Source organism: Mirounga leonina, unplaced genomic scaffold, assembly GCF_011800145.1.
Source record: "Mirounga leonina isolate KUSES-001 unplaced genomic scaffold, KU_Mleo_1.0 Mir_178, whole genome shotgun sequence".
NCBI lineage: Eukaryota > Metazoa > Chordata > Mammalia > Carnivora > Phocidae > Mirounga > Mirounga leonina.
The window spans coordinates 473,939-501,150 of record NW_023270464.1 but is presented as its reverse complement, the minus strand read 5'-3'; the positions used below and the strand labels follow the sequence as shown (position 1 = coordinate 501,150).

Here is a 27,212-nt window from a genome sequence, read left to right as displayed (position 1 = left end):
ATGTTACAGTTTGAATCCAAAGGCAATCTGGAGGCAGAATTCCTTCTTGTTGGAGGAGGTCAGTCTTTTTTCTATTCAGGCTCTTCAATTGACTGGATAAAGCCCACCCACATTATGGAGAGTAATCTGCTTTACTCCAAGTCCATGGATTTAAATGTGAATCTCATCTAAAACACACCTTCACAGAAATATCCAGAATAATATTTGACCAAATATCTGGGCACCATGGCCCAGTGAAGCTGATACATAACTATCGCACTAAGAGTCCCAATTAATCAAATACTAGTTAAAAAAGAGATATTGTATATGTTTTTGTATGACACTGAAATTTTTTTCTTTTAAGAAGTACAATTTTAAGAGATTTTAGCTATGAAAACTTTCTAACAGAACACAAACACAGAAGTGGCCATTCAAATTTCCCTTGATACTCTATTGCATTATAAAGATACAGTACAATATTTATTATGTCTATCTCATTATTAGTAACGTAATACATGTGACGTAATACATGTAACGTAATACAATAACAAACAATTTAAAGGTTTGGCAGCAGGGCGCCTTGGTGGCTCAGTTGGTTAAGCGACTGCCTTCGGCTCAGGTCATGATCCCGGAGTCCCGGGATCGAGTCCCACATCGGGCTCCCTGCTCAGCAGGGAGCCTGCTTCTCCCTCTGACCCTCCCCCCTCTCATGTGCTCTCTGTCTCTCTCATTCTCTCTGTCTCAAATAAATAAATAAAATCTTTAAAATAAAAAAAAAATAAAAATAAAGGTTTGGCAGCAGATTAAATACAAAGATGTGTGTGTTCAATTGACAGGAAAACTTAATTCTCAAGTGAAAGAGAAAAAGTGATCCATCAAATCAATAATGGGATTTTAAAAGACAGAGAAATAAAATTAAGGAAGAATACTCAGTAGGATGGATAAGAGTAAAAAAGGCTTAAAGTATCCACCTGAATGACACATAAAAGGGCACTTATCCTCGGCGTCCCATCCTCCTCCAGGGAACTGGCACGCCCCTAGTTGGCCTGAAGCTGAGAGTACACACTAACTCACAACACAAATTACTTATTGGATCCCTCCTGGGTGCCAGTACTCTGCTTGGTGCTGGGGGTACCATGGTGAAAAAAGCAAAGCCTGTCCTCACAGGTTATGGCCATTACAAAGTTGTTACAGGCAGGGTGAGACATCAATGTCAAGGCACAGCAGGGTGAGGGGATGTGAACAAGACACAGGGCCTTGGTATGTGATCTAAGGGACCTTCCCTGGAAGCTTCTTGAATCTCCCTGTTCTGTTTTCTTCATATCTCTTTTCTTTCTGCTGACACTGTTTTATTGGTTGTCCCACTTAGAATGTAAGGTCCAGGAAAGGAAAGCAAGGGCCATACCTGGCTCATTCACCACCACATCCTAGCACCTACAATCACCCTCACTGACAGAGGAGGACCCCAACAATGAGGAGGCTGTGAATCAATGAGCAAATGAATGAATGACCCACATGCTGCACAATTCACCGCATCTCCCAGAAGGAGAGTGCTTTTCAAAGAAGTTCCAAAGACTGCAGTGTGGAGAAGGATCTGAATGGCTGACATGGGGAACAAAGAAGAAGGTGCAATTACACAGCACTGCCCAGGATGATCCATGGCCCCAGGCAGCCCACCCACAGTCCATGGGGCCCCTGCAGTCTGGATTGTGCTTCTCACCCACTCACTCATCTCTCCTTGACTCAATGCAGATGGACTCAGGAGGAATAAATCTACTGATTTCAAAGAAAGATAAACTAAAATCAAGACAGAGACTGAGGGTTAAACTCTATGATACATTTTTGTACATTTCCCCTAAATTCTGGTATACCTCATATCCTGGAAGACTTTAATTTTTACTTAAAATGAAGGGTATGTTTCATATATGTACTTATATGTCCATATATCATCTCTGGAAACATTCTAAAACTAGTAATAATATTGCTAAGAAGGGAAAAAAAGCTCAGGTGTCTGGAGAACAAGATTGGGAAGGAACTCACTCTTTACTGAAAATTCTGTCTAAGCTTTTGAATGCTATAATCTGGGCATCAGCATCAATTTTTTTTTTTTTAAAGATTTTATTCATTTATTTAATTGACACAGAGAGAGAGAGACAGCGAGAGAGGAAACACAAGCAGGGGGAGTGGGAGAGGGAGAAGCAGGCTCCCCGCTGAGCAGGGAGCCCGATGCGGGACTCGATCCTGGGACTCCAGGATCATGACCTGAGCCGAAGGCAGTCGCTTAACCAACTGAGCCACCCAGGCGCCCAGCATCAATATTTTTAATAAGATAAAAATCTAACACTGAACTTAGAAATAAATATGTGATATAAGAGATTTGAATTCATTCTTGCTGCACCTCCTCTAATCAAAAACAGGAGTTTCAGTCTCTCAGGCAGACATGTCCCTTCACAAGCTGACTTATTTAACACGGGAATATGGACATCATTCACCCTAGACTCAGCACAGGGGACTCACAGGGACAAGAGAACTGATGAACAGACAGGACACTGACACTTCTGCCTGCACTTAAACACCACTATGAGAATCACAAACTATTAAGTAGCACCGACTGGGAGCCAGGTACTGTTCTGTGCACACCATAAATCAACTCAATAGTCAACTTCAACCCCATGAAGTAGGTGTGTGTTTCACCAATCCCGAGATGCACCTTTCCCAAAAGTCAGCATGCCAAATGGGATACATCAAATTCATAAGCAGTGAATTCTCTCCTGGTGATAAATAATAGCACATCTTACTGTTGAGGCATCTTAAGCTTGTTGAAATGCATTTCTTACCACCCAGATAGTGCACAGAGCATATATCTCACCCAGAGCCCTCGGCTGGTAAGGGCAGCATCACCCCACTGCAGGCCCCAGGGTCTGTGTACCTCACCACCTCACAGCCAACTGCAAGGCCAGACACCAATAAGCTGACCAGATTTGTATGGGGTGGATGAGATTATGGTGGAACTTTGGACAATTAAAAATATTTCAGATTCATTCAATGGAAAACCCTATATAGCCAAACAGACCCTTGATATCAAATACCACTGTAAGTACCCTTCACTGTGTATGTATATTTTCTTACCTCTGCAAGGAATTATTAACCATGAAGTCTTTTAAATCTAGTGGTACTCCTATTCTGATTCATTTAAAAGAAATAATAAAGGCTTATATAATCTAATAAAATGGAAATCAAGAATCCCCAGAAAACAAAGAAAGAAACTTCTGATACTTTAAATAGTAGCCAGCATTTTAAGGAGGAAAAAAAAATATATCTCTCAAAAATGAAAACATTGTGCATCATTGGTGGGAACGTAAATTGGTACAGCCACTGTGGAAAACAGCATCAAAGTTCCTCAAAAAAACTAAAAACAGAACTACCATATGATCCAGCAATCCCACTCCTGGGTGTATATCTGAAGGACATGAACTAATTTAAACAGATATCTCTATCCCCATATTTCATTGCAGCATTATTCACAAAAGCCAAGAAATGGAAACAACCTAAGAGTGTGTCAACAGATGAATGGATAAAGATGTGGTGTATGTGTGCGTGTGTGTGCGTGCACGCGCGCACAAATGCGTGCGCACACACACACACACAATGGAATATTATCTCAGCCATAAAAAAGGAAATCCTGCCACTTACAACAGTGGATGATTAGAACATTACGCTAAGTGAAGTAAGTCAGAGAAAGACAAGCACTGTATGATCCACTTATATGTAGAATCTAGAAAATCCGAACTCATAGGGAATAGATTGGTGGTGGCCAGGGGCTGCAGGAATGGGGTAAACGAGGAGATGTTGTTAGTCAAAGGGCACAAACTTGCAGTTACAATAGGAATCAGTTCTGGGGATCTAATGTATACCATAGTGACAATGGTTAACAAAAAAGTTTTGTATACTTGAAAGTTGCCAAGAGAATAAAGCTTAAATGTCCTCACCACACACAAAAATACAGTAATTATGTGACTGAGGTGTTAAGTAACCTTTATTGGGGTAATTCTTTCACGATGTATGTGGGCATTCAAATCATCACACTGTACACCTTAAACTTACACAATTTATCAATTATATTTCAATAAAGCTGAGGAAAAGAAAAAGATCTCTTAGAAACTGCTAAATTAGAAGCACCTTTACACATAGAATTCAAATTCACATCATCAAGGTGCACCCCTGCAGAAATCAGACTGACTGGACAATTCTGCCCAAAAACCGCTCTAATTCCATTCCCTCATGTGCTACCACAGTGGCATACAACAGAGCATATAAGTTTCCTAAACCTTGGGTTTGTTGTCTTAAGGAGGGTCTAGTTAATCTGACTTTTTCTAAATCTCCTATGCAAGTTTTACTCATTAGGTAACCTGACATGACTTCCACATTTTTAAGATTGTGAAAATGTAAGATTATAGACTCACTCTAATTGAATTAATATAAAATTCTGACAAACTTTTTTATATCAACAAAATTTATGTTGTTCTGTAGTGTATTAGCTTAAAAACAATATTCAAGTCTTTCATTAAAGACACTTGTCCCAATATGAAATTGATTTAATCAATAGCTAATCTGTGAACCCCTGAACAAATGCCAAGAAAGAATTCTAGGTCATCCGCCACCAAGCACAGGTTAATAAATACAAGCACACATATTTTTCTCTCAGATTGCTACTACAATGGCAGGATGCAAAAACAACTTTGCAACTTTTTTTTTTTAAAGATTTATTTATTTATTTGAAAGAGTGAAAGAGAGCACACGAGCGGGAAAAGGGGGAGAGGGAGACAGAATCCTCAAGCAGACTCCCGGCCTGGCACTGAGCCTGATGTGGGGTTCGATCCCAGGACCCTGAGATCATGACCTGAGCCAAAATCAAGAGAGAGCCACTTAACCGACTGAGTCACCCAAGCACCCCCAACTTTGCCACTCTTAATGAGCATGTTCTTTTTGCTCATTAAATATGCAAAATTGGGGGGGTTCTCATAAGGTGGACTCCAGAGCTCTGCGAAAATGCTCTAAACCTACTTCCCACTTTTCTTATCTGTGGTATAATAAAAATATATATTTGGTCTCAGAGCTCCTAAAACCCTTGGAATTTACCGAGGATAGGCATGTCTTTTGTTATTCTTAACAAACCCCTTTCCACCACACCAGAGTTTATACTAATGAGCTGGCTCGGGGTAGGGCCACTAGATAACCTCAGTGTGGGCTGGTCACCGAAAGGACCAGTGATTAGACAGTAAGAGCTGTCAGCCCTACCGCCTGACCTCCAAGAGGGGAGGCAGGCTGGAGATTAAATTATAGAAACTCTTAAACTATAAGACTGGGGAGTTTCCAGGTTGGTGGACACTCAGATGTGCTGAGGGAGTAGGGGGACCAAGAGAGGGCAGAGAAGCTCTAAGCCCCTTCCCCTATTCCTTGCTCTATGCATCTTTTCCATTTGCCTGTTCCTGAGTTGTATCCTTTATAATAGCCCAATAAACATAAGTAAAGTGCATTCTGTGACTAGTTCTAGAGAATTATTGAATCTGAAGGGAGTCACAGAACCCCTGAATTTGTAGTCAGCGAGGCAAAAGTGTGAGAAGTCTGGAAATCCCACTTGGCATCTAAAGTGAAGGCAGTCTTATAGGACTGAGACCTTAATTCATAGGGCCTGTACTAACTCTAATAATTGTCGGAATTGAACTGAATTGCTAGACACACAGTTGGTGTAAGAGAATTACAGAACTGGTGTGGAAACATGTATTTGATGTCAGAAAAAAACACTATCTGAATTAGAAGTTACTTAATTTGGACAAAAGTTGTAAGTAATATGGATGATTGAGATTAAACCAGAAAGAATGTGGCAGAGAAATATAAATATATATGCAAGATGATGAATGTTACTATCAAGGAAAAGAGCATTTTTTTTTTAAAGATTTTACTTATTTATTTGAGAGAGAGAGAATGAGAGAGAGCACATGAGAGGGGGGAGGGCCAGAGGCAGAAGCAGGCTCCCTGCCGAGCAGGGAGCCTGATGCGGGACTCGATCCAGGGACTCCAGGATCATGACCTGAGCCGAAGGCAGTCGCTTAACCAACTGAGCCACACAGGCGCCCAAGGAAAAGAGCATTTTTGTCTCAAAGAAAAATACCTAGTTATACCAGAACATGAAAGAATATGGTAAGGGCCAAGTGAGCAGATACAGTAAAATGTACAAGATTCCAGGGAAAGTGAACTTTATCTGCCTTGGTTTACAAAACCTGCAAAAATGTGTCAGAATTCACAAAGTTGATCAGTAAACAAAACTGTGAGCCTTTTACTACCAGACTGGGCTTCCTCTCTGTAACCACTTTTCCATGCCAGCCTGGAAAAGTCACAGTATAGCCACTCTCTTTCAAGCCCAGGTCAGCCTCCCCTGCAAGCTGTTTGATACCATCTTCCCAGGATCAGACTCTAAATTTTGAACTAAAAAATCATCAAGGTGTTTTTACATCCAAATGGTCTTTGGCACTTTCCAGATCACCAGAATAACAAACATGGGCTCCCACATCACGGAACTCATGATGAAATGCTCACAAGCAGGAGGAAGGCTGATCATAAAATTAGGTAGAGTTGGGATGTTCCTTATTTCTTTATTAGCTCACCACTACCATTAAAGTTTCCCTATGCTCTAGGCCCATAATATGGGAAGAGCTAGCAAATCAAAAAGAGAAAAGTAAGGTGCCTAGATTAATTTCATACAAGTAGAATGTTATGTAAACATACACTCTACAGTTCCCAGGACGGTGAGAGGCCCTAGAGATGCAACCATACCTCACTGCCCTCGCTATGTTCTAAGCCCCAAGGTAGACAATAACCAAATCCTCACACACAGCCATGAAGCCCACCCTGTCAAGAATTTTAGTTTTGTCCATTCTGATACTGTTGCAAAGTATAATTAATTAACCAGAGCTTTATGTCTTATCTGCTTCCTTCCAAAGTTGAAGGCCAAAAATGGGTCTTTAACAAACAAGAACAAACACAGAGCCTCAGCGGAACTACCAACCCTGTAGGGAACAGACTCCAGCAGAAGCTGACATCACCCCTTCCAATACACACCAGGCAGACTCCCAGAGGTGGATTAAGCCTTCCATCAAGGACTCAAGATCCAAAGCAACAAGAATTATGGAGGACAGAATAAAATTATGAGGGAAATCTAATTTGCTTTGGAATATGGTTGGGTTTTTTTAATAGTCTTATTTCCTAAAATAAGGAAAGCCTCATGAGGAGGCTTTTTTCCTTTCCTCTACATCTCTAACTCCCAATGCAATAGACGGTGCCGGTATAAACAACATGACACAGTCTTTGAAAAGGAAGCCTCATCAGCAGGACTTGAAAATGTGTTAGAAATGCAAATTCCCAGGCCCCATCACAAGTCTAAGGAATCAGACTCTGGAGGTGGCGACAGCATGGGTGTCTAACCAAGCCCTCCAGGTGATTCTAATGAACGACAAAGGTTGAGAACCCTTGGGCTAGGGATTCAAGATTTAATTCTTTGAGTTCCCACTGCAGGACAGAGTCTTGATTAATTTTCCTAATATTCGTGGCCCTCCGTGCAGTGGCTTTCAAACTTCAGGGTATAAACATGTCACCTGGGGAATGTGTCCACTGCACGAAGAGACATACTTCCCAGGATTTAAATGCCATAGGGCACGTGAAAGAGTACATTTCACTCCAGTCTGGCACAACCCATTCTGCTGCTTCCTGCTCCCTGCTCACTGTTCACTGCTCCCTGTCACCCCTGCACACCCACTCCCAGTTCTGCTTTCCACAGTTCTCCACTTGGAGGCCTGTGCCCACTTCTCTTGTATGACCCCAAACCCCACTGTCCCTCAAGCCCAGACCAGGTCTCTGTAACTATTGCTCAAACTTCTACCAACACTCCATGCCTAAAATGCTCCCACCCTGCATGTGGGTGACATCACAGGGTCTTTGTCCTCTGTTACACACCCTGGTATATGGATGCCTTTTTTTGCCCAAATAATCATGACTTATTGTGGGAGAAAGTCCACATTTAATGCTTTTTTACAACCTCCAAAGAAAAGCTATAAAACCAGCAGGAAAGCTGCCAGTCAGCACAGAATATAATGGAAACATTCATGTTCCAGAAAGAAAAAAAAAAAAAATCAAAAACTTCTCTCTAAACTCTTAAAATTAAAACACATAAAGAGTACAGACTAGACACCACACACATACAAAAACTTCAAAACAATTACCACACTTTTATACGATATGAAGTCATAAGCTCCACAGAACTATAAAACATTGATCCTGATGTCAGTAAATTACATTTGTAGTACAACAGAAATAGCAATGAAACTTTCTCAAGAGGCCTGGCTTCAATTTCCAGCTCTGCTCCTGTTATTTGTGCAAACTGTGGCTTCTGTCTCTTGGTAGAGTTGAGGATTAAAGGAAATAATGAGAAAATACTTTCAAGAAAAGATGTAACAGCTAAGCAAAGTACTGGGTAATATTATTTCTACTATCTGCATAGACTGAAAAGGTTTATAATAAATGAAACAGCTCATGCTTAAATTCTTCATACAAGGTCAGCCCTAGGCAAAAATAAAAAATAAGCTTAGCGTATCTTTTAGTACCTTCTTTGGCTTTCCTTTTTTTATATACTATATTCCTCTCTGTACCTTCCCTCAAAATAATAATACAAACAACCTTAAATGGGGTGGTTTTTTTTAAAAAAAGATTTTATTTATTTGAGAGAGAGAGAAAGATAGCAAGAGATAGAGCCCGAGCAGGGGAGAGAGCGAGAAGCAGGCTTCCCACTGAGCAGGGAGCCTGATGGCAGGGCTCGATCCCAGGACTCTGGGATCATGACCTGAGCCAAAGGCAGATGCTTAACCAACTGAGCCACCCAGGCGCCCCTAAATGGGCTGTTAAGAGAAACATTCACTTGAAAAAGTATACGACTATAATCCTGTCTGTTTTTTTGTGCGGCAGGCCCCCAAAAATAAACACAAAACCATACTACTGTACTACTAAAAAAGAAAGGCAGCTTTCTTTCCTCATCAGCAGGGCCAGTAAACTCTACATGCGATTACAAAAGAAAATAAGAAAGCTTATCTCGGGGGAAGCAGAAATTATTAGAAGCCACTATTTCCCAGAAATAAGCCGCTAAAGGATCGAGCTTAACAACAATAAAAACCCACCCTAGGATGGTTGTTTGTGGAAGAAACCAATCCTTTCCCAAAGAAAGTAATCTCTGAAAATACAGAAAAGAAAACTGTGTATCTAAGGAACTTCTTCTACTCTCATCTGTACTTTCCTCACAATTAACTACAATACCACCAACATATAATGTACATAGTCTTCTAAATGGAATTTGGTATATAAAAACCCACCTATGAAAAAAGTATTTTCTTTTTTTTTTTTTTTTTTAATTTTTATTTATTTATTTGACAGAGAGACACAGTGAGAGAGGGAACACAAGCAGGGGGAGTGGGAGAGGGAGAAGCAGGCTTCCTTCCTTCCTTCCTTTCTTCGGCAGGAAGCCTGATGTGGGGCTTGATCCCAGGACCTTGGGACCATGACCTGAGCTGAAGGCAGACGCTTAACGACTGAGCCACCCAGGTGCCCCGAAAAAAGTATTTTCTAACAATAAAAAGCACATATCATGCCACACCAAAAATAGAAACTTATTGAATGCCCAAAAAATGACCCCAAAAAACTATTCAGATGGGACCTACATAAAAAGAAATTATGCTTTGCAGGTGCCTGGGTGGCTCAGTTGGTTAAGCGACTGCCTTCAGCTCAGGTCATGATCCTGGAGTCCCAGGATCGAGTCCCGCATCAGGCTCCCTGCTCAGTGGGGAGTCTGTTTCTCCCTCTGACCCTCCCCCGTCTCGTGCTCTCTCTCTCTAAGTAAATAAACAAAAATCTTAAAAAAAAAAAAAAAAAGAAATCATGCTTTGCTTTCTAACCACATGATTTTCAAAAGAAGACAAAATACTCATCAAATATAGTAAGAAATACACTTTGAATTTTTCCATTTAAATAGTTTTTCTCAGAGCATCTTTCAGAACTAGTGTTTCATGAAAAACATTTTGGGAAACACTGTTTAATTCATTAACAAATACTGGATAACTGGGAAGAAGTGATGGAAAACTTTTTAAAACATACATAATGAACCACTGAAATTACTAAAACATTACCGAGTGAAAAAGGCCAGACACAAAAGAGGACACTACTACATGATTCCATTTACATGAAGTTCTAGAACAGGCAAAACTAATTAACAGTAAAGAAAGATCAGACCAGTGGTTGCCTCTGGAAAATGGGGTCAGGGATGGGCCAGGAAGGGGCCCAAAGGAACTTTCTGAGTGAGATGTAATGTTGAGAGAAGTTTAGGTTATACAGGTTACATTTATCAAAACTTGTGGAACAGTAAACTTAAAATATATGCATACATATTACTTAAAGACAAAAAACTAAACTGAACTCAATCAAGTAAATGATATGTCTGAGGGAGCTGGGTAAGATGCACCAATGGACAGAAGAGATCCAGGAAGCCCTGAGATAAACAAGTGAAAAGAAACACTTGTGGTAGGATCTGGGGGATGGGTTTGCAGCTGATCACTATGTAGATATTTCAGTTGTTCTGGGTGTATGGAAATTTTACCAATGAAATATCAGGGAAAAAAGAGGAAACTCTACTAGATGTTATAACCAAAAAAATATATTAATGTTTTCCAGTGTATTTTCAAATGGATACTATCTCCATTCTACAAGGAGAAGAAGAACCACTTTCTAAAGTAATTTTTTATCCACCTTGATGACTTTCAAATAGCGGGACCAACAAACTTCAACAGATCTCAAGAGGGGCTTTTCAGATTCTACAGGTCTGGGGTGGATACAGGCATCCATTTCTTTTCAAAGGCTCAACAGTTTCTGATTCATGGCCAAAATCAAGAGCAACTGAATTGTCATTGAAAGTCTTGTTGACTTTTCATAACAACAGGCCTAAACAAGAGTATTTACTGGTATTTCCCTGTGAAAAATACAAGATTAAATAAAATAAGGGGCCAAGTCCAGTCCACAGGCCAAAGGCTTCCAAAAAGTGTTTTATATGTTGCCACAGGAGAGTGATATAGGAAAAATTTCAGGAATAATTGTTTCACTCAATCTTACAATAACCACTATTTATAGTTATCCAAGGCAAGATATATTACAAAACTTAAAAGAAGAAATATTAACTGGGAAGGACACCACAGCAAGATAGCTTGCAATGAAAAGACCTTCATTCACAAAGAGCAATGAAATCCAGGTAGCTCATAATGTTAACTACAATGCAGACAACAATCTCCAAAGTGAAAACAAAATTTCAAAGAGTTACGCTTAAACACTCCTATTCCTATTGCACATTCCAAAATTTCTATAAAATATGATTTATAAAGGTCCTTACAAAATGAAAACTACTAGTAAGAGGTCCTTACCTTTTCTAGGAGGAAGCTCTCCATTCTGGTTTAATTCTGTCCCCGTATATACAATTTCTCCATCTTTAACCATTTCATTCCACAAGCCACAGAGCCCATCTCTTGTGAATGCAAGCTGGTAATGATAAATAACATAAACTTACAGAATGATCATACAATGCAATTCTTAAAGAATGATATGATTAAAAAAAACTCACTTCCTCTCATTTATTCAGTCAACATTTAATAAAAATCATCCCAAAAAATATAGTTAAGTGAAAAAGGCACAGTGCATAACAGTATATAAACAATGTTAACTTCTGCATAAGATACAAGAAAAAAGACATGCACATGTGCTCTGGAAAGATAAACCAAAAACGAATAATAATGATTACCTATGGAGAGACACCTGTGACAAGGGAACATGGCAGTACAGATGAATGAAAGCAAGATTTTGAGTAAACTTTATATATTTTTACTTCTAAACATATAAATGATTTTCATCTTCAAAAATTAAAATTAAATCATAAAAAAGAAAAATCTACAACTGGTAAAAAGCAAATTAACCTATGTTTATCACAAAGGAAAGTATTTCAGGGGCCTTTTCAATTATACATCTTTAGTCAAATATACTCTAAAGGAAAAATATCCTAAACTTTACTCATTGGTTTTACTGATAATCATAGTATTGATATTAAAATCTTAAAACTATCTCATATATATTGTATGATACAGCAATGTTAATAAAATAAAACATGTTTACAACAGTTATGTTAGTGTTACTAGCAACAAAGGTTTTAAGTGTGAAAGAGATAAATAGCAAGGATATTTTTAAGAACAAATTGAATTGGAAATCTCAATACAAATTTATATTTGAATACATCTGCTTGGGAAGGAGCTAGAATGAATGACAGACATTCTGAGAGCAATGAGTACTCCCAGCACCCAGACATCAATTTTTAAGTCTCACTTCCCATAAACAAAACCGGGGCTCTTGGAGAGAAAAAAGGCTGATTCCAGGTCCAGGACCAATAAAATGAGCCTGGAATATTTTGTGTTTGTACCCCAAAAAAGCTGTGTAAGGCCTTATGGGGACTCTACTGGCCAAATTTAAAACAATTTTGAGCATCGAAATACATAACTACAGTGGACTGCAAAAGTAAATAAAAACACAAGTCCACAGTGATATTCAAAGAAAAAAAAACAAAAATGCTCTCACTTGTCAGTACTTATGAGACAAAAAAGGCTTCCCAGAGGAAGAAGCCAATGAGGGCAGGGGCACAATAGACACCCAGAGAAGGCATCCATTCTGAAACTGCAGGGACAACAGAAGCCCTCTTACCAGAAACACAAAACACTTTACACTAAAATGGGCACATCTGTTTGGCCATATTTTAACAAAAGGCCAGCACCTTTTCTTTATTTACAAGTCCACTAACTTGTTACTTGTCATCATTCAAGCAGGCACCACCCTTATGAGGCATCCACTATTTCCAGTCTCCATTTCTTTACTTTTTTAAAAAAAGATTTTATTTATTTATTTGAGAGAGAAAGAAAGAGCATGCGAGCATGAGCTGGGGGAGGGAGAGGGAGAGGCAGACTCCCTGCTAAGTAGGAAGCCTGACGCTTCACTCAATCCCAGGACCCCAGAATCATGACCTGAGCCGAAGGCAGACATTTAACCTACTGAGCCACCCAGGTGCCCCTCCATTTCTTTAAATGTAGCAAGAATTAGGGTGCCTGGGTGGCTCAGTTGGTTAAGCTACTGCCTTCGGCTCAGGTCATGATCCTGGGGTCCCTGGATCGAGTCCCGCATCAGGCTCCCTGCTCGGCGAGGAGCCTGCTTCTCCCTCTAACCCTCCCCCCTCTCATGTACTCTCTCTCTCTCTGATTCTCACTCTCTCAAATAAATAAATAAATCTTAAATAAATAAATAAATAAATGTAGCAAGAATTAAAGGGCACTCTGTGAGCAATCTCAGTATAGAATTCTTCTAGACTTTCAAGACATTTTTTTTTTTTAAAGATTTTATTTATTTATTCATGAGAGAGAGAGAGAGAGAGAGGCAGAGGGAGAAGCAGGCTCCCAAGGAGCAGGGAGCCCGATGCGGGACTCGATCCCAGGACCCTGAGATCATGACCTGAGCCAAAGGCAGACGCTTAACCATCTGAGCCACCCAGGTGCCCCGACTTTCAAGACATTTTCCCTAATCCTTTACAGTTCTCTTTTACCTAACCTGTTCAAGTATTTTTTAGCATCTCACTTTTTTTTTTTTTAAGATTTTATTTATTTATTTGACAGAGAGAGAGATAGCGAGAGCAGGAACACAAGCAGGGGGAGAGGGAGAAGCAGGCTTCCTGCCGAGCAGGGAGCCCGATGTGGGACTCGATCCCAGCATCCTGGGATCATGACCTGAGCCAAAGGCAGAGGCTTAACAGACTGAGCCACCCAGGCGCCCTAGCATCTCACTTTTATCCAAAGCATGTGTAGCAAGCAAAACTCTAAGACAGTCTTCAAATCCTCATCCCTTGCTGCACACATATCCTGTGTAATGCCCTCTGAGTGTGAGTAGGACCCATGAATAAGATGGGACATCACACCTGCGACCAGGTTTTGTTTCCATCTATGGCAAAGGTGAAGGAACTTCTCATATATAATTAAAGTCCCACAACTGTTGATTTCTAGTTATCATAAGGAAGATTATCCTCGGGCCTTACTTAATCAGGTGAAAGCCCTTCAGAGTATGGGGCCATCCAGAAGAGACATTCTCTGCAGTCACGGAGAGGGCAGCTGCCATGAGCCACCTATGCAGAGGGACAGCATCAAGGAGCCCATGACTCAGTTCCCCAACTGCAAGGAACTAAATTCTGCCAAAGAGCACTCCAATGAGATCCCAGATGAGAGCACAGCATGGCCAACACCCTGACTGCATGCAGCCTGTTAGACCCAAAGCAGAGGACCCAGCTAAGCATTGGCCAGACTCCTGACCCACAGAAACTGGGAAAGAGAATAAACATGAATCGTTTTAAGCTGCTAAATTTACAGCTAGTAACTTGTAACATAGCAACAGAAAACCATTTCAGCATCCAACTTAGTTTCATAGAAGCAACAGCTTTCTTTCAGCACTCATATTTTATTTGTTGACCTCACTAACAAGATAACTGCCATAAACATACTTAAAACTAAAACATGATTCTTGATAAAAGTATCAACCAGCGGGGGAAAAGTAAAGAGTGAGCCACAAACATTCAGCACCCCTTACGTTTTAATGAGGGAATGGAAAAGCTTGGCTCATTTGCTCATCCAGGTAAGAAGAGGGCTAATACTGCTAGGGTTCAGTCCAGCTCCCACACAACCACATAAGCATGGGAGGCAAACAGGAGCCAGACTAAACAGTCCCATGTGTGCTGTGCTCCAGCAGTTACACGCCATCTTTAGGTGGGCCAGGGAATAAATGATCATAACTTAAGGCATAACTCAGTATCAGTGCAACGGATGGAGACAGAGGAAGAAACTAGAAACAGAAAATAATTTAGGAGCCTACATCAAGAGTCTCCCCAAAAAACAGTGACAGCCTAAGCCAAGATGAGGAAAGTACTTAAGGCATTTCAGATCAAATGAGACAGATCAGATGTGAAAAGTGAAAAGGAGGTAGGGAACAGAAACAGATGAAAGAGAACTAGCTCGGTATTAACCACTGAGATTTCCACTAACTATGAACATGAGCATGGAGATCCTCTCCCCACACACACATGCGTACAGTCATATGCACAGCCATATATGTACATACATACATACACACACACATACACAAATACAAATCCAGATCTTAACAGAGTGTCAGGACTAGAGATTCAAATCTCTATATGTTTGTCATTGAAAGTCTTAACAGAGTGTCAGGACTAGAGATTCAAATCTCTATATGTTTACTGATGACTCCTGATGGGAGTCATCAGTAAATGAAATATAGACCACAACCTGGAGGAAATGCCAATGCCCAAAGAGAGTAACAACATCCTCAACCCTGACAGCACATTGGGATTACCCACAAGGTGACTGCATCAGTGTTTCTGGATGCAGTCCAGGTTGAATAACATTGGTGTTTAGAGCTATAAAAAAGGAAAACAAACATGAATTAAAGAATAAGCCAAGGAAGAAGCCCAGTTTATGTGGAAACAAGAATTGTTACTACCACGTCAGAAGGTAGAAAAGCAGGGCAGAAGCTGTGTGGAAGGTGGAGACTGGGTATCTGGACAACTGACGACACAAAGATGTAAATGAACCATGGACCCGAGTAACCACCATTTAAAGCACAATGGTCTGGGCATCTTAAAGGATTTGAGGAAAGAGGAACATTACTAAGGCAACAAAGCAAGCTTCCCTGGAGGAGGACATGAAAGAGCTAGGCTGTGGAAGGCAAAGAGGAAGCCTAGAGGAAAGCATTCCAGGGCAATGGAAGGAAAGCACAGAATCCCAAAGAGAAAGCCAGGAAATCAAAAATAATCACAGCATTGTAAGAACAGCCTGTACAGGAAATAAAAACTACCAATCTGTCATTTTAAGAGTATCTGTACAACTGTCTATTAGCTTGTCTTCATAAATAGCTAACTTACATTAAAAAGTACCCAATGGGTGATGATACAAGTTTTAAATTTTAACTGTTTTTAGACAGAATCCAGATGCTTCTAATTAGTTTACTTGGTCTTAGGTTCCTTTTCCAATTTGTTCTCACACTCTTACTTTATACCTCTAAAATGACATAGCAGATAAAGTCATTTTCACCCTGAAAAGCAGACAGTAAGAGGGGTATTAACAGGCTCAGTTCTAAGGAACAGTAAACTAAAACTCAATTATTGACCAGGATCACACAACCCTGAGGCTATGAGAAGTGGGATTTGGGAAAAGGCCTAACTCCGAAGCTTGTTCTCCTCTCAGCAACACCACAACATGCACCCACACATGCAGGGAAGAGGCCTGGGAGAACCACTGAGTCCCCCATATTGATGCTACTGACACTTGAACACTAAAGAGGATTGGGCAAGCCAACCCTTAAAGTATCTATTAAAATGACTACTTCAGGGGATGCCTGGCTGGCTCAGTCAGTAGAGTGTGCAACACTTGATCTTGGGGTTGTAATTGAGTTCAAGCCCCATGTTGGATGTAGAAATTACTTCAAAATAAAATCTCTTAAAAAAATAAATGACTAATTCAGAATGCTTAAATGACTCATAGGTTAGAAAATGTTTATTTTACTTATCTTTAAAATATGCCTGTTATGTAATCTGTTCAAATACTTGCAGATACTAAAGTAAAGGTATCTGGCTTTTTTTCCTAGCCTTGCAGAAAAATACTTACTAAGCACCTGTTAAACACAGGACAACATATCGACTCCAAAAAAATTTTAAGAAAAGGTTTCTTTAAGCAACTGGGGAGGTGAGACAGAAACATAAAGTACCTCTGTTTTAAGACATCGGGCAGTCAGGAATAACAAGCCTGAGACCCAAGAGAGGAGTACAGCCCAAAGAACCTAAGGCTGCCTTCCTGAGAGGCACCTGCCAATTCTGTGAGCAGGGCTAAGACCAAGAACTGAGCAGAGCTGCTGAGAGACAGGCTTGAGCCAGGGTCCTCATGGGGGGAGGGCCTGTTAAACACGCCATGCTTTGAATGAAACTTCAAAGGGCCACACACACCAGAAGTACGTAGTGATCAGGAAGAAGCAGATGGCCTTCCTAGGGAAGGAGCCCTATTTTGAATCATTTCAGCCCCCAACTGTGCTGCAGTGACCTGGGACTGCTAGTGCTGTGTGATTGGTAGATCCTCTCCAGAGGGGAAATCGTTACCCAGAGCCTCAAATGATCACAATAATTTTTCAAATATAGTATCTGAAACTCAAACTAAAATAATAATGGATAAAGCAAGATGATGTGACAGAAAAATGAAAAAAATATATAGAAAACAACAGAAACAAATCAAGAGTGGATGCAGAAAACAGAAATATAGACACAGACTCTGTCCTAAAAGGGAGAGCCTGAGCAATGGATTTATTTGGCAGATGCCAGCCCAGGGCAGTGGGAGGCAGGGGAATGGGGACAAGGGAACACATGAAGCACAAGATACAACATGTTACCACATGGGTAAGCAAACTAAAGCCTAGCCCACAGGCCAAATCTGGCCCACCACCTGATTTAATATGGCCCCTGAGCTAAGAATGGTTGTTGCATTTTTCAATGGTTGAAAAATAATCAAGGAAAATACTTTGTGACACATGAAAATAATGACATTCAAACTTCAGTATCTATAAAGCTTTATTGGAACCCAGACACAGTTGTTTATGTATTGTCTGTGGCATGACAATGGCAGAGTTAAGTAGTTGTTACAAAGAACATATGGCTCACAGAAATATTTACTATCCTGCTCTTTACAGAAAAAGTTTGCTGACTCCTATGTTACTGCACTGGCCCATACTTCACAGTGAACAGGAGACAACAGCAGATTGTCCACTAGGCACATTCACTAGGCATGTGGGACTCTTATACAAGTTTTATAAGAAGAAATCATGGAACAGTCCAAGGAGGGAATAAAAAGAAAAGGAATTAAAACACCAGTTCCCTTATCTGTCCTTGCCAAGAGGTGGATGTTCAGTCTATGGGGAGCTAACTCCTGCTCTCTCAGCACCTTGTAGACTATATCATTGGCTCCATGGTAGACAGCTGGGAAGCCATAATGAACAGCCTGTTGTGTGACATGACATCCAAGACTGAAGTGGAAGGGTCATCCATGGGCATGCTGGATGAGCATGGGGAAAGGGAGACACAGTCAAGGAAACTAGAACATAGTAGGTAAACAAAATACCAAAGCACTTGAAACGAAACATTTAAAATAGGTGCATCTTACTAAGTATAACTATACCTCAATAAAATTCATTTAAACAAAACCATGGAAATTTTAGAACCAAAAAATACATTATCTATAATTAAGAATGCTGAATGAGATTAAAAGCAGATTAAGAAGGCCTGTGCTTCTTCTGCCTATGAAAGATTAACTTCTTTAGGAGTTACCTCTCCACTATAATCAACTAGAAAATCAAACAAAATATATCAAACAGCCCAGAGCTATGATCCCTAAGAAGGGCAACAAATGAAGCCCTACAATTGCCCAAGCTGACTGCCTAGAAGCAGCTTCCAGGATGCAGCACAGGAAAGGGGAACCCAAATAGAGCCCAGAGGTCTTGCTGAGTTGAGGAGACAGATCAGCTATAAGAGGTTAAAATGACAAGAATACAGGTGAAGGGGGATCTGCAGAGAAAGAGTGAACTCTAAAGATGGGCAGATGGGACCCCTTGAGTCTTGGGCTGAATACTGAATTGGGCATGGGTTAAGAAAACTACAAAGGCTGGGGAAAGAAGCACTAGAAAGAAAAAGGCAGAATCCCCATGATTCCCAGTCTGAGAAAAGCTTGTGTTTCCACCAACCAAAATGAAAAAGACCTCCTATCACACCAAACACTTGGAAGAGTCCTAAGAAGGATACTGCCTTAGTAAGGCAGATAAATTAGTACATGACTAGAGGTTGTATTAGATCAGCCTGAACAAACCTGAGGATCAAGCTTTGAAAAAATTAAATTGATTCCAACAAACTTACATGAATGCCAGACAAAACTAATGCTCTTTAAAGAAAGAAAACAAAATCCAGCACAGAACAACATAATATTGTCCAGCATTCAATAAAAAATTACCTGACATGCAAACACACCCCATGACCAAAGCAATCAATCAATGGAAATGACAGAAGCAATCAATAGAAATAAATCCAGATGTGACAGAGATGATGGAATTAGCAGACAAGAACATTAAAAACTCTATTATAGATACGTCCAGATGCTCACAAATAGGAAAATATGAAACTGATGACAAGTGAAACAGAAGATATGAAAAGGACCCATATGGAACACCTAGAGATGAAAAATACAACATCTAAAGTGAAAACCTCAATGCGTAGAATTAATAGGTTAGACAATGTGTAACAGTTATACTATAATGTACCATGTCTAAGCAGAATTCTATTATATAGTATGTTTTCTCCCTTTTATAACTCATTTACTCTAGGTTCCACACATAACTGTAGGTGCAATGACCACCATCACTCTTCACGTCAATCTACAGTCATTCGGTCATCTAAAGATCCTTCTCTGCTCACTTCCTCAAGAAGAGCTCATGGGAACAGTGTTTGTTCATTGATAAAGTTGTGTCCTTTTGCTTGAAAAGTCAGTTTTGGTAGAACATAACATCCTTGCCTCCCATTTTCTTTTCTTGGGAGCCATAAATATGTTACGGAATCTTCTTCTACAAAAAAATCTTATCAGATCTGATGGTAACCTCATATTTATCTTTCCCTTATAAATATTATTAGTCTTTTCTAAAAACCAGAAGTTAGTTTTTAAAAAAGACTAACAAAATGTTTAAAGCCCTGGCAAGACTAATCCAAAATAGAGAAAATACAAATAACCAAAATCATGAATAAAAAAGTGAGCTATGCTACCTATCCTACAGACAAAAAAGTAATCAGAAGATGTCATTATGAATATTAAGTTACCTGTATTACAAAATTCTTTTATTTCTACATCTCATCTGTCAACTGGAAAACCTGAGAATAGAATTTACCAAGATGATCACATTTATGTTCTTTAATCTACTGATATTCTAAGCATAAAGTAACAATATATACATTTAATTTTAAGTTTAATTTTAAATTTTAACTTTTATCTTTACTCATTCTAAATTGATTAGAAGAAGAGACAAATAAATTATTTGAGTTTAATTATTAATATACTCAACAACTTTGATGGACCTCAAGGGCATTATACTGTGAACAAAACCAGTCTTAAAAGATCACATATCATATGACATTCTCAAAATGACAAAATTAAAGAGATGGAAAACAGATTAGTGATTGCCAGGGTCAGAGATGGTGGGGAAAGGATGGTGTGACCTATAGAGGGGCAAGAGGAAGGAGATCTTTGCGGTGTGATTACACAATCGGCACAGAACTATGCACACATTGTTCCAATGTCAATTTCCTGGTTTTGATAGTATACTATAGTTACATAAGATGTAACCAATGGGGGAATCTGGGTGAAGAGTATACCGTGACCTCTCTACTTTCTTTGCAACTTCCTGTGAGTCTATAAATTATTTCAAAATAAAAAGTTAAAAAAAATTGCATCATACATATCTAATTTCATGCTCCACTTCAAAGAATCCAAAAATAGAAACTGTAGGAGATTCATCTGAGTACAGATTATGCAAGAAAAAGATAACACCATTCTTGGAGCCATGCTCAAAGACACACCCCTAGCCTTACATCAAAACTAGCAAATAAATGTGCATATATGATTTAAGAATAAAAAGCTTTTAAGGTATCATTTTTTTATAGGTCCTTTGCTTAACTGACTTTTTGCTTCATTGAGAAACAACCAATCATATCAGACAGGACTTTTACTTTAAATATAAGAATGGTACTGATTATGTAGCTAACATCTCTTAGCTCTATATTTTATTGCCTCTTCAAGAGAGTTGCAAAGGAAATGGCAATTCAAGGTACTCCACACAACAATCAGAAAAGAGTGTTGAAAAAGTAAAAAGCAGGGCGCCGGGGGCGCTCAGGCGTTAAGTGTCTGCCTTCAGCTCAGGTCATGATCCCAGGGTCCTGGGATCAAGCCCCCCCCCCCCCCCCCCCGCATCGCACAGCAGGGAGCCTGCTTCTTCCTCTCCCACTCCCCCTGCTTGTGTTCCCTCTTTTGTTGTCTCTGTCAGATAAATAAAATCTTTAAAAAAAAAAAGAGGGGCGCCTGGGTGGCTCAGTTGGTTAAGGGACTGCCTTCAGCTCAGGTCATGATCCTGGAGTCCCTGGATCAAGTCCTGCATCGGGCTCCCTGCTCAGCAAGGAGCCTGCTTCTCCCTCTAACCCTCCCCCCTCTCATGTACTCTCTCTCTCTCATTCTCGCTCTCTCAAATAAATAAATCTTTAAAAAATAAAAATAAAAAAAAATTTAAAAAAAGAAAGAAAAGTAAAAAGCATTATATATGTAAAAACCACATATATGCCTGTCATATAACTGGCACTCTATTAAAGGCAGCTTGTTGCAACATCATAGGCCTGACACATCGTAGGCCTAAACACCTATGAACAAGAAAGTCTAGGATTAGTGCCTGTGTTCTTTATAATATACACATATTAAAAGTTTTCACTGCCTCCAAAAATATTTCCTTTCTAAAGTCACTAAAACCTTCACAGGCATTTCAAACAAAAATAGCCACAGAAAATAGATTTGCTAAATTCTATGGCTAAGAAACATGTTTCTACCCCACATAATATTAATTAACGAGGTGTCAATTCTGTTCCCAATACAAAAACCCTACCTAAGGAATGGGACACTTCCCACTCCAGTTGGGAGAGACATCCCAATAGGGTAAGGGTAAAAGCTGTCAGTATAAGGCTTGCATCTGCAATGTGTGTCTATAGGAAGGATTCCAAAGAGTGAAACTAAGTCTAAGTCATTTGTTAGGGTAAAACGACATTTGCTCCTCACATTTAATAAGCAATGCTGGAGAAACTATATAAAACCAAGGTCAGCGATCACTTTTTTCATGATATTAAGTAGCTTCAATACCCACAACACATTTTCCCTCTGGGGCACTCTCCAAAACCTACGTCTCTTCATATATTCCTAGGATGAGTTTGGAGGACTTCTGACTAATATTTGAAATGTCTAAGAAGGGCTAAGCACTATATATTACACTAAGTAAATCAAAGGTAAAATAACTCTAAGGTGTAAGTGGTGTTTCTTTTTATGTACATCTGCCTGACTCATCATAGGCACTCAACTCAGCATTAAACTGGTTTTAGATCATGATGCTAAAACTCATATTATGCAGTTATTCAATTATGATTAAAAAGAAAAACTTCATAAAGTTCTTTACTTCAACAAGTTCTAATAAAACAAACACTAATAAAAAAATGAAGTCTTAAAATCAGTTTGCCTAAATCTCAAGATTTCAGAAATAAGAAATTACTCATCTCACCTCCCCCTACCACGCTTTAAAAAAAAAAAATGACAAAGGAAAACAAACAGTAATTGCTAAATAAAAAGCAATGTTTAAACAAAAAACAAACCAAAAGAGTCACTACTATGCCAATTCTTGCCCCAATTCTGTGTGCTTTAATCTAACATTACCCCATTAATAACTGTCCCAAAATCCACAACACAGTTCTAAGCACTTGGCTCTTACACCTACTGGGACTCAACACTTTAAATAAATAAATAAAGAGAGATTATAATACTTCACTACAAGTATCTATGATCAAGTGCTTATAGAATATATGACTCTTGATAAACTGTGATGCACTATGTAAGATTGTATTGAAAACCGGAGATTACTTGAGAAATACTTAAAATGGTTAACCTCAGGAAAGAGAAAAAAAGCCATATATACTACAAAATATTTCAGACACTTCTTTTTGCTGTTAATATGGAGTTACAAAAGTAGTTTTTCCAAACGATTTACAAAGAAAACTAACTTGGGGTAAAAAAAAAAAAAAAGTCTATAGAAAGATTACTGCTATTATTTATTTGATAATTTCTGAACAAGCTTATAATTACATTATTAAAACATTAGAGTCTAAGGCCAACATTTTGTTTCCACGCGTTCTTTATGTGAAAACCTGAGCACTCCTCTTAAAAGACCAGTCACAAAAACAAACAGCTCAACTGAACTCTTGTCTCCCCAGAAACAAAAACACAGGGTCCCATAAAATGAGTGAGTTTCTGCAGGACATAATGAATTACTACATGTCACTTCTTCCCCTCATTAACTGAACATCTCAAAACTATCACGAAACAGTCAACAAGGTTAAGAATACTACAGACCTCTTAAAAATAATAATAGAAAAAATGTTTGCATAAACAGATCTCAAGTTTCTTGCACTTACACATAACTGCAACTAAAATGTAGCCACAATCTATAAAAACTGATACAATAAAGGTGCATTTTAAATTATAGGAAATAAACCTGCTTCTCTAATAGGCAAGATCCGATCTGCATCCTCGTACTTATCCTATATAAAGCCGTAACCAGAAATTTAAATATGGAGGCAGGAACACACCAAGAAAAAAGCATGTCAAAACCCCACCTGTATATCTGTTTTCAACCATTTGGAGTCAAGTCGAGTCTGGGCAGCCAAGCAGAAAGAATCAGAGGGCATCTTTCCTCCAGTTTCCTCCCAGTTGTCAGTCCTGCAAGTAGAACATAAATGTTGGAAGACCTAAAGCTTTTCAGAATTGTACCAAGACCCTCCCGCAAGGTTTAATGCGGCAAAAAGAACAGAAAGATGGGAGAGGAGAACAGGTGGGGGAGGGGAGGGAGAGGGGGAGAAAGGAAGAGAAAGATGGAGAGAGACAGGGAGGAGGATGGAAGAAAAAGCCTACTTCCAATACAGGTTAAGAGCCACACACAGGATTCGCCTGGTTTCTGTACTACGTCTGCGAGACCTTGAGAATGGACGGTCACAAGAGACCAAATCACAATGTCATCCCCTTCCCTTAAATCCAAAAGGTAAACACACAGACGACAGGAAGCCCACATTTCAACGACAAATGACAGTGGCATGCATCTACCACTTTAACCTATACCAGTACTGGTGCGTGAAACAAACTAATCAAAAGTCACGTCTGCGGAAAAATCCAAAACAATAATCACTTTGAAATGGAAAGACAGTCCGAGACGCGCGCCACGGGCGGTCCGCGCAGGCCCAGGTCCGGCGGCCGCGCCAACGCCCGCCGCGCCCCAGCCCGACCGTGCCCTGGGTTCCGACCCGCACTGCCCTAGCGGCTGGCCGCCCTCGCTGCCCCCGGGGATGAGGACCTGACGCGCAAAGGCCCCGCCGCCTCACTCCGGCGGCGTGCGGACACAGCCTCCAAGCCACCGCTGGCTCCGCCGGCGCTGGTGATCCCGGTATCTCTCGCGACCGGAGAGGCGGGCCGACTCGGGACTACCGCCCCCACGGACCAGCCAATCACAGCGAGGCTACTCGCTGGACCAGCCAATGGGGAAGAGGAGCCCTCTCGCCCTTCCTCCCTACTCCCCTGCTTCGTTCAATCCTGCTCATCTTCCTCCTTGGGGTTCACCCCTTGCGGTCGGGGCCAACCGCAGGCGCCGGGAGGCGGGATTTCCGCCTCATGCAGGCACTCCAGTCCCGGGTTCCGCACAGCGCTGGCGAAAAACCTGCGGGCAGGGTGGAACGTGAGGTGACTGAGGTGCTTCAGCACGGAGTGGCTCGGGTGTGTGCCAGGGGCACACGTACAGGGGAGAAGAGACTCGAGGTTGGCTCCAGTCGGCTAGAGCCTCCTGTCTGCACTGAAAGCAGCTGCAATCCTAGCCTGAATTCATGGAGCGGCTGGTAGCAGGGGACTTGGAGAAGGAAATCAGAACTTTTTTTTTTTTTTAAAGATTTTATTTATTTATTTGACAGAGAGGCACAGCGAGAGAGGGAACACAAGCAGGGGGAGTGGGAGAGGGAGAAACAGGCTCCCCGCAGAGCAGGGAGCCCGATGCGGGACTCGATCCCAGGACCTTGGGATCATGACCTGAGCCGAAGGCAGTCGCTCAACCAACTGAGCCACCCAGGCGCCCAGGAAATCAGAACTTTTAGTACCATCATAAAACAAATCTTAAGAAATTCTAAACAATTGAAGTCATACAAAGTATATTCTCTGACCATAATGGAATTAAACTACAAATCAGTAAAAGATAACAGGGGGCGCCTGGGTGGCTCAGTGGATGAAGCCTCTTGATCTTGGCTCAGGTCTTGAACTCAGGGTGGTGAGTTCAAACCCCGCCTTGGGCTCCACGCTCAAAAGTAAAAAAAAAAAAATAGCAGGACTATCTCCAAACACTTGGAAATTAAGCAGTACACTTCCAGTTAATCCACAGGTCAAAGAAGAAATCTCAAGGGAAATAGAACTATTTGAACTGAATAAAAATACAACGATTTATGGGATGCAACTGAAACAGTGATGAACGTGAAATTTTATAACATTAACTGCTTTTCTTAGAAAAGAAAGGTCTAAAATCAAGGATGTAAGCTTCCATTTCAAGAAACTAGAAAAAGAAAAGTAATAAATCTAAAGCAAGAGGGAGGAAATAAGACAGGAACAGAAATAAAGAGAAATGGAAAAACAACAGAGAAAAACATTGAAACTAAAAGCTGGTGCTTTGAAAAGATAAAAGGGAGAGGGCGCCTGGGTAGCTCAGTGGTTAAACATCCCACTATTGATTTTGGCTCAGGTCAAGATTTCAGGGTCCAGAGATAGAACCCCCACATCAGGCTCCCCACTCAGCAGGGAATCGGCTTAAGAGTCTCTCTCTCTCTTCCTCTGTGCCTCGCCCTGCTCTCTCTCTCTCTCTCTCTAAAATAAATACATCCTTTAAAAAAAAAAAAAAGATAAAAGGTATCTGATAAGCCTGCCAAAAAAAAAAGAAAAAAGAGAGAGAGAAAGAGAGAAAACACACAGGTTACCAATATCTGGAATACCAGAGAAGATATCACTAAAGACCCCACAGACTTCAAAAAGAGAGTAAGGGAGGGGCACCTGGCTGGCTAGGTCAGTAGAGCATGTGATTCTTCATCTCAGGGTTGTAAGTTTCATCCCTAGCTGGATGTAGAGATTACTTAAAAATAAAATCTTCAAAAGGAGAGTAAGATAATACTAGGAAAATTCTGCACATGCAAATTTGATAATTTATATGAAATGGACTAATTCCACAAAAGTTGTACACTACCAAATAAAATACATAACCTGAACAGGACTATACCTACTTTAAAATTTGAATTCACAGTTAAAAACCTTCCAAAAAAGAAACCCCCAGGCCCGGATTGTTTCTGTGGTAGATTCTGGTTCTACCAGATATTTAATAAAGAAAGAGCACCAATTCTATATAAACTCTCCCAGAAAATTGAAGAGGAGTGAAAATTTTCATTATATAACCACAACATTACCCTGATATCTTTCATGAACATTATATATAAAAATTCTTAGCCAAGTTTCTGCAAATGGATTCCAGCAACATTAGAAAGGATAATACATCATAACTGGGGTTTATCCCAAGAATTCAAGATTGGTTTAACATTCAAAGCTAAATGTAATTCACCATGAGATCATCTCAATAGACGCAGAAAATGCTTTTGACAAAAATCAACATCTCATAAAAACTCTGAGCAAACTAGTAAGAGAAGGGAACTCCTCAACCTGCTAATGAACATCTATAAAAACCTACATACAAGCCAAAACAGTCTTGAAAAAGAACAAAGTTGGAGGACTCACACTTTCTGATAATAAAACTTACTACAAAACTATGGTAAACAAAATAGTGTGGTACTTCCATAAGGATAAGCATGTAGATCAATGGAATAAAACCCAGAACCCAGAAATAAACACTCATATATCTGGTCAATTGATTTCTTCCAAGGGTGCCAACACCATATAATGGTGAAAGGGTGGTCTTTTCAATAAATGGTGCTTGGAAAGCTGAATTTCCACATGCAAAATGAAGTTGGATGCTTACCTTTAACCATATATAAAAATTAACTCAAAATGGATCAAACTTAAACATAAGACCTACAAGTATAAAACTCTTAGAAGAATACATGGAGGGCAAGCTTTATGACATTGGATTTAGCAATGATTTCTTAA

The 27,212-nt window shown here is 40.0% G+C and overlaps 1 protein-coding gene across 8 annotated transcripts in view; it reads right to left on the bottom strand.

Moving 5' to 3' along the window:
* The window catches only part of HERC2 (HECT and RLD domain containing E3 ubiquitin protein ligase 2), a 260,003-nt gene extending 235,521 nt beyond the window's left edge, over positions 1 to 24,482 (bottom strand). For 7 of the 8 annotated variants that reach the window (XR_004682606.1, XM_035023922.1, XM_035023920.1 and 4 more), the window contains exons 1-3: positions 24,385 to 24,482; positions 23,654 to 23,756; positions 11,487 to 11,601 (exon numbers count right to left, since the gene is read on the bottom strand). Coding sequence is in view for 7 of the 8 variants with exons in the window: in XM_035023922.1 (XP_034879813.1) it covers positions 11,487 to 11,601; positions 23,654 to 23,725 (187 nt within the window). In the remaining variant the exon portion in view is untranslated. Of the gene's footprint in view, positions 1 to 11,486; positions 11,602 to 23,653; positions 23,757 to 24,219; positions 24,362 to 24,384 lie in introns of those variants that run through there. The other variant, XM_035023921.1, reaches the window with a different exon arrangement.
* Between the last annotated feature and the right edge of the window lie 2,730 nt (positions 24,483 to 27,212).